Source organism: Neopelma chrysocephalum, unplaced genomic scaffold (assembly GCF_003984885.1).
Source record: "Neopelma chrysocephalum unplaced genomic scaffold, ASM398488v2 Primary Assembly neopelma1_243, whole genome shotgun sequence".
Classification (NCBI taxonomy): domain Eukaryota; kingdom Metazoa; phylum Chordata; class Aves; order Passeriformes; family Pipridae; genus Neopelma; species Neopelma chrysocephalum.
The window spans coordinates 6,897-15,233 of NW_020897905.1; the positions used below are offsets into that span (position 1 = coordinate 6,897).

Genomic DNA, 8,337 nt, shown 5'->3' on the forward strand with positions numbered 1-8,337 from the left:
CCTCCCCCCTTTTTTATGGCCGTTTCCCCACGTGACTCTTGGGGTGACCCCAAAATCAGGTCCCTCCCCCCATTCCCTGTTCCCCACCCCAATTTCCCTCCACGGGGAAACTGAGGCACATCCGGACACTCCCAAACCTCCTCTAACCTTTGGGCTCGCCCCGCCCGGTCCCCACAGACGCGGCCGCGGTGCCGGTTCCCGGGGGGACCCCCCCGGTGTCGGGGGACCCCCGTGTGACCCCCCCGGCTCCGGGGGACCCCCCCGAGCCGCCCCCCGGTGCCACCATCCCGCTGTACTGCGCCCTCCTCGCCGCCGTCGTCGTGGGGCTCGTCGCCTACGTGGCCTTCAAGTGGTGAGTTTTGGGGGTCCCGGGGGGGCACACAAGGATTTGGGGACCCCCGGTGACCCCCCCCGTGTGTTTCCCCCCATCCCAAAGCTGGGACACGTGCAGGAAGAAGCGGCAGCTGGACAAGGCGCGGGACGCGGGGGATGCGGGAATGTCGCCGGACGGGGAGAAGCTCCGCGGGGACAGCGGGGTCTTCCTGGACACCCCCGGCCCGCAGGAGCCCCCCCAGCACGGTGGGGGTTTGGGGGGGGAACCCGGGGATTTGGGGGGACGCGCGGCCCTGAATTCCCAGGGTTTGGGAATTCAGGGGGGGACACCTGTGGGTTTGGGTGGGGGGGGGGCAGCCAGCCCCGTGTGGGGTCAGGGGTGATTCGGGGGGCGCTCAAGGTTTTTGGGGAACACCCATCCCTTCGGGGGGGTCAGGGTTTGGGGGGCACGCGGGAATTTGGGGGGAGCATCTGCGGGTTTGGGGGGCGGCGGTCGGGGAATGTCTGGATTTGGGGGGCATCTGGATTTGGGGGTTGGGGCGCTCTGGGGAGCACACGGGGGCTTGGGGGGACACCGTGGCCCAGGGGACACCCAGATGGGTTTGGGGGGGAACAACACGGCCCCGGGAGCACCCACGGGGGTTTTGGGGTGCACCTGTATCCCGGGGAGCACCCGCATGGATTTGGGGGGACACCTGAACGCCAGGGAACACCCAGAGGGGTTCTGGTGCGTCCCTACCATGGGATTCACCTGGATGGGGCTGGAAAACACCCAAATGGGATCGGGGAGCACCTGGATGAGGTCGGGGAGACCCCAAAGGGGTTGGGGAGCACCTGGATGAGGTCGGGGAGCGCATGGATAAGGTCAGGGAGACCCCAAAGGGGTTGGGGACCCCCTGAATGGGGCTGGGCAGCACCCCAAGCGGGATCGGGGAGCACCTGGATGGGGTCAGGGCGCCCCCGTCCCCATGGATCTCTCTCCCGGGTGCCGTGTGGAATCCCGGGATGCTGACACATCCCCCATCCTTTCCCACAGCCCCCCCCGAGGGGCCGCCCCCGCTCCCGGTGTCCCCGCGGCGGCAGGAGGAGCTGGAGCGGCTGCTGGAGCTGGGGGGGACAGCGGGGGATGTCACCTCCGCCGTGTGACACCCCCGGCGCCGCTTCCAGACGGATTCCTGGGGGGTTTAAGGGGCTTTTGTACTTTTATAGGGATCCTGGGGGTGGGACCGGGGGTCCTCGGTGGCCTCGGTGTGGGATGGAGGGGGGGGGACGCGGGAATGGGGCTGGTCCTGGGTGGGGGCATTAAACTGTCGCTTGGGGGCCACCAGGATTTGTGTCCTCGGCTGTTGGTGTGTCCTTGGAAATGTGTGTCCCTGGGATGTGTCCCTTCAGGTGTCCCAGGTGTCCATTTGTCCCCGGACTGTGTGTCCCAAGTGTCCCCAGGTGTCCTCAGGATGTGTCCTCCTGTGTCCCTGGGACACGAGTGTCCCAAGTGTCCCCAGGAGTCCCTGGGATGTGTCCCTGTGTCCCCAGGATGGGTGTCCTTGTGTGTCTGGGTGTCCCCAAAAGCCCGTGTCCCTGGGATGTGTCCCTTCAGGTGTGATTCCCCAAACATTCCCCATTATTCCCCCAACATTCCCCATTATTCCCACAATTAATTTGCTATTAATCCCTAAATAGTCCCAAAATATTTGCTGTTGTTCCCCAACACCTGTTATTATTTTCCAAACATCCCTGAGCTATTTTCCAATTATTGCCCAAATATTTCCCGTTATCCCAACCACTCCAATTGGTTATTATTCCCCAAATATTTCCTGTTATTCCCTTAATTAATTGCCTATTATTCCCCCAATATTCCCCAGATATTTGATATTTTTCCCCCAGTACTTGCTATTACTTCCCAGATATTCCCTAAGGGAGTTCTCTCTTATTCCCCCAAACATTCCCTATTATTCCCCAAATAATCCCCATTAGTCCCCAAACATTTCCTGTTATTCCCTAAATATTCCCCATTATTCCCACAATTAATTTGCTATTAATCCCTGAATAGTCCCAAAATATTTGCTGTTGTTCCCCAATACCTGTTATTATTTTCCAAACATCCCCAAGCTGTTTTCCTATTATTGCCCAAATATTTCCTGTTATTCCCCAACCACTCTCATTGGTTATTATTCCCCAAATATTTCCTATTATTCCCCTAATTAATTGTCTATTATTCCCCCAAAACTTGCAATTATTTCCCAGATATTCCCCAAGGCAATTTTCTATTATTCCCCAAATATTCCCCAAACATTCCCCGAATATTCCCCATTATTCCCCAAATATTTCCTATTATTCCCCAATTAATTTGCTATTTTGTTTTTCAAACATCCCCAGGCTATTTTCCTATTATTCCCCAAATATTTCCTGTTATTCCCACAATTAATTGCCTATTATTCCCCCAATATTCCTCAGATATTTGATATTATTCCCCCAATACTTGCTATTATTTCCAAGATATTCCCTAAGGCAGTTTTCTATTATTCCCCCAAACATTCCCTATTATTCCCCAAATAACCCCCATTAGTCCCCAAATATTTCCTGTTATTCCCTAAACATTCCCCATTATTCTCCCCAGTATTCCCCATTATTCTCCCAATTAATTTCCTATTATTCCCTAAATATTCCCAAAATATTTGGTGTTGTTTCCCCCATTTTGCAATTATGTCCCAAACATTCCCCAAGCTATTTTCCCATTATTGCCCAAACATTTCCTGTTATTCCCCAGGCACTCCCCAAATATTGGTTATTATTCCCCAAATATTTCCTATTATTGCCTAAATGACTTGTCTATTACTTCCCAATTTTTCCTCAAATATTTCCTATTATTCCTCTAATTAATTGTTTGTTATTCCCTAAATATCCCCTAAAGATCTGATATTATTCCCCAGATATCCCCTAAGCTATTTCTCTATTATTCCTCCAAAAATCCTCCAAATACTCCCCATTATTCCCCAAATATTCCCCATTATTCCCCAAATATTTCCTGTTATTCCCCCAATTCATTTGCTTTTTTCCCCGAAATATTTGCTGTTATTTCCAAATATTCCCTAAGCTATTTTCCTATTATTGCCCAAATATTTCTTCTCATTCCCTAAACATTCCCCAAATATTCCACATTATTCCCCAAATATTTCCTATCATGGCCCAAATTACTTTATTTTCCAAATATTTCCTGTTATTCCCTCAATAATTTGCTATTATTCCCCCAGTATTCCCTAAATATTTGGTATCTTTCCCTCAATATTTGCTATTATTTCCCAGATATTGCCTAAGCTATTTTCCTTTTATTCTCCCAAATATTCCCCATTATTCCCCCAATGAATTTGCTAATAAACATTTGGAATTATTCCCCCAAATCTGCCATTATTCTCCAAACATTTCCCAAGCTATTTTCCCATTATTGCCCAAATATTTCCTATTATTCCCCAAACGACTTGTCTGTTACTTCCCAAATATTATTCCCCCAATCAATTTGCTATTATTCCCCAAATATTCCCTTAATATTTAGTTTTGTTCTCCCAGTATTTCCAAAATATTTCCTAAGCTATTTTCCTTTTATTCCCCAAATATTTCCTGTTATTTCCCAAACTATTTTGCCATTATTCCCCAAGTACTTCCCGTTATTTCCCAAATATTCCCCAAATACTTACTATTATCCCACAAAAATTCCCCAAACACTTGCTATTGTTCCCCAAATATTCCCTATGATTCCTAAATATTCCCTAAGCTATTTTCCTGTTCTTGTCCTAATATTCCCCAAATATTTCCTGTCATTCCCCAGACACTCCCCAAATCCTGGCTGTTATTCCCCTACTCTTTCCTAACCATTTTTGTTATTATTCCCCAAACATTTGCTGTTTTGCCCCAAATATTCCCTGTTATTCCCCAAACCATTTTTCTCTTCCTCCCCCTTTATTTCCCATTATCCCCCAATTATTTCCCATTGTCCCCCAAATATTTCCCGTTATTCCTCCAGTTCTGGAGCTGTTCTTCCCCAAATCCCTGCTGTCATTCCCGAGGTGTCCGTGTGTCCCTGGGCTGTGTGTCCTTGGCTGTCCCTGTGTCCTTCCACCCACGTGGCCCCGGGATGTGTCCCCTCAGGTGTCCATGTGTCCCCTCAGGCGTCCGTGTGTCCCCTCAGGTGTCCGTGTGTCCCCCCACGTCCCCAGGACATCTCAGGTGTCCCCACATCCCCCCATCCCACACAGCCCCTGGAGTCTCCCTGGCTGTGGGGACACCCCAAGGACCCCAAGTCTGGTGGCACCTGCAACATAAAAGGGCCTTTTTAACCCCAAAATGCTCCCAGGTCACCCCAACCTCCCCCCTTTCCCACTCCCCAAGGATTCCCGGGAATCCTGAGGGTCACAGGGGAGTCCTCCCTGGAGCCAGCCCCTCCCACCCGCGTCCGGCGTCAATTTGGATTTTTTTTGGGGGGGGGCCTCGTTTTTCTTTGGATTTTTTATTTTTTTCTCTTTTTTTGCCTTTTTTGTTTTTTACAAAAAAAGTTTCCGTAAAAATTGGAGAAAGTAAAATGCTCGAAGCAGTAAAATCAATCTTATCCACATGGCCAGAAATCCGCAGTTATTTACAGGGAAAAACACAGGGAAACCTCGCAGGAGGGGGAGGGAAAACCGAGGAGACAACTCAAAAAAAAAAAAAACAAAAAAAAAAACGGGAATAACCCCAAAACAATTCCTGGCAAAGTGTTCCCGTGGGATCGGCAAGTTCAGGGCTAAAAGCGACGGAAAAAAAGCAAATTATTATCAATATATTCACATATACGTTAAAATATAATACAGAGCTCGAGAGCGGCGCCGGCAACGCTCGGCCTGGCAAAGCCTGGCTTGGGAAAACCAGGCCTGGCAAAGCCCAGCTTAGGAAAACCAGGCCTGGCAAAGCCCAGCTCAGGAAAACCCGGCCTGGCAAAGCCCAGCTCGGGAAAACCAGGCCTGGCAAAGCCCAGCTTGGGAAAACCAGGCCTGGCAAAACCCAGCTTAGGAAAACCAGGCCTGGCAAAGCCCAGCTTGGGAAAACCAGGCCTGGCAAAGCCCAGCTTGGGAAAACCAGGCCTGGCAAAGCCCAGCTTGGGAAAACCAGGCCTGGCAAAACCCAGCTTAGGAAAACCAGGCCTGGCAAAACCCAGCTTGGGAAAACCAGGCCTGGTAAAGCCCGGCTCAGGAAAACCAGGCCTGGCAAAGCCCGGCCGGGCCGCGGCGTCGGGAACGACGGTTCCTTTCCTTTAAAAAAAAATGTCACGGGGAAAATAAAATTCCCAGGTTGGGGGGCTCCAAACGGCCAATCCTGGTGGGGGGGTGTTATTCCAGGTGCTATTCCAGCTCCGTGTCCTCTTTGGGCTTGTAGAGGATCCCGAATTTCTGCATGTACTTCTTGATGTACTCCTTGGTTTTGTGTTTGACGTTCTCGTTGCACTCCAGGTCCTCGGGGTTCTTGCAGTACTTGAGCTCCTTGTTCATCACCCCGTGGGTCAGCTGGAAATGTGGGAATGCTGAGTTAGGCCTGGAATTCCCACTGAGCCCCGGCCTGGCCATTCCACAGCCCACTGGGCCATTATTCCCTAAGGAACTCCTGTTACTCCCAACTATTCCCCGAGCTTTGATCCTATTATTGCCTGAATAGTTCCTGTTATTCCCCAAATAAACATTCCCTAAATAAACATTCCTCACATAAACATTCCCCAATATTCCCCAAATATTTCCTTTTATTCCCCCAATTCATTTCCTATTTTTCCCCACAAATATTTCCTGTTACTTCCAAATATTCCCTAAGCTCTGTTTCTATCATTGCCCAAATATTTGTTATTCCCAAAATATTCCCCATTATTCCCCAAACACTCTCCATTATTCCCCAACCACTCCAATTGGTTATTATTCCCCAAATATTCCTCATATTTCCTATTATTCCCCTAATTCATTGCCTATTATTCCCCCAATATTCCCTAGATATTTGACATTATTCCCCCAATCCATTGTCTATCATTCCACAAATATTCCCTAAGTTAATTTCCTATTATTCCCCAAACATTCTCCAAATATTCCCCATTATTCCCCAAATATTTCCTATTATTGTCCCAAAAAATTTGCTCTTATTTCCCAAATGTTCCCTAAATCCTTGACATCATTCCCCAAATATTTGCTATTATTTCCCAAATATTCCCCAAGCTATTTTGCTGGTTTTCCCCAAATATTTCTTATTTCCCATTACTCCCCCAATTAATTTGCTATCATTCCCCAAACATTCCCTAAATATTTGCTGTTGTTCCCCCAATATTAGCTATTATTTTCCAAACATCCCCAAGATATTTTCCTATTATTGCCCAAATATTTCCTGTTATTTCTCAACCACTCCCCAAATACTGGTTATTATTCCCCAAATATTTCCTACTATTCCCACAATTAATTGTCTATTATTCCCCCAATATTCCCTAAATATCTGATATTATTCTCCCTATACTTTCTATTATTTCCCAGATATTCCCTAAGCTATTTCCCTATTATTCCCCCAAACATTGTCGAAACATTCTCCATTATTCCCTCAATATTCCCCATTATTCCCACAATTAATTTGCTATTAATCCCTGAATAGTCCCAAAATATTTGCTGTTGTTCCCAAATACCTGTTATTATTTTCCAAACATCTCCAAGCTATTTTCCTATCATTGCCCAAATATTCCCCAACCACTCCAATTGGTTATTATTCCCCAAATATTCCCCAATTATTTCCTATTATCCCCCTAATTATTGTCTGTTATTTCCCAAATATCCCCTAAAGATTTGATATTATTCCCCCAATATTTGCTATTATTTCCCAGATATTTCCTAAGATATTTCTCTATTATTCCTTCAAAAATCCTCCAAATATTCCCCATTATTCCCCAAATATTCCCCATTATTCTCCAAATATTCCCCATTATTCCCCAAATATTTCCTATTATTCTCCCAACTCATTTGATATTTTCCCCCAAAATATTTGCTGTTATTTCCAAGTATTCCCTAATCTATTTTCCTATTATTGCCCAAATATTTCCTGTTATTCCCTAAACATTCCCCAAATACTCTCCATTATTCCCCAAATATTTCCTATTATTCCCCAAATCAGTTTTCTATTACTTTACAAATATTTCCTGTTATTCTCTCAATAATTTGCTATTATTCCCCCAATATTCCCTAAATATTTGGTATTTTCCCCCCAATATCTGCTATTATTTCCCAGATATTCCCTAAGCTATTTCCCTATTATTCCCCCAGACATTGTCCAAATATTCCCCATTATTCCCCAAATATTCCTCAAACAACTTTTCTACTACTTTCCAAACATTCCCCCAATATTTGCCATTATTCTCCCGATAATTTGTTGTTATTCCCCAAATATTCCTTACTATTTCCCATCTATTTCCCAAACCATTTTGCTGTTATTCCCCAAATATTTGCTATTATTCCCGAGCTATTCCCCAAACCATTTTCCTATTGTTTCCCAAAGATTTGCTGTTTTTCCTAAAATATTTTCTATCACTCCCCAAACTATTTTGCTGGTTTTTCCCCAAATATTCCTCTGATATTTCCTGATATTCCCCAAGTACTCCCTGTTATTCCCCACACCGTTGCTCCTTTCCTTCCCTTTTCCTCCAGGTGGATCCAATGGATGGGGTGACACAACCCTCCGTGTCCCCATGTCCCCACATCCCATGTACCCACCATGTCCCTGTGTCCCTATGTGTCCGTGTCCCTGTACACTCTGTGTCCCCATGTCCCCATATCCCATGTCCCTGTACCCACCATGTCCCTGTGCCCCTGTATCCCTTTTTCCCATATTCCCATGTCCCTGCACCCATGTCCCCATGTTCTGAATCCCATTTTTCCATATTCCCATGTCCCTATACCCATGTCTCCATGTTCTAACATCCCCATGTCCCTGTATCCCATTTTCCCATGTTCCTGTGTCCCT

The 8,337-nt window shown here is 46.8% G+C and overlaps 2 protein-coding genes across 2 annotated transcripts in view; one reads left to right on the top strand and one right to left on the bottom strand.

Moving 5' to 3' along the window:
- Positions 1-1,538, top strand: part of LOC113977480 (tumor necrosis factor receptor superfamily member 16-like) — a 4,842-nt gene extending 3,304 nt beyond the window's left edge. The window contains exons 4-6 of the mRNA XM_027703613.1: positions 178-352; positions 437-585; positions 1,370-1,538. Of these exons, the coding sequence (XP_027559414.1) occupies positions 178-352; positions 437-585; positions 1,370-1,479 (434 nt within the window). The 3' untranslated portion in view covers positions 1,480-1,538. The remainder of the gene's footprint in view (positions 1-177; positions 353-436; positions 586-1,369) is intronic.
- A 4,071-nt stretch (positions 1,539-5,609) lies between these two features.
- SETD2 (SET domain containing 2, histone lysine methyltransferase) overlaps positions 5,610-8,337 on the bottom strand; it is a 51,231-nt gene continuing 48,503 nt past the window's right edge. Inside the window, exon 20 of the mRNA XM_027703614.1 lies at positions 5,610-5,864. Within this exon, the coding sequence (XP_027559415.1) occupies positions 5,703-5,864 (162 nt within the window). The 3' untranslated portion in view covers positions 5,610-5,702. The remainder of the gene's footprint in view (positions 5,865-8,337) is intronic.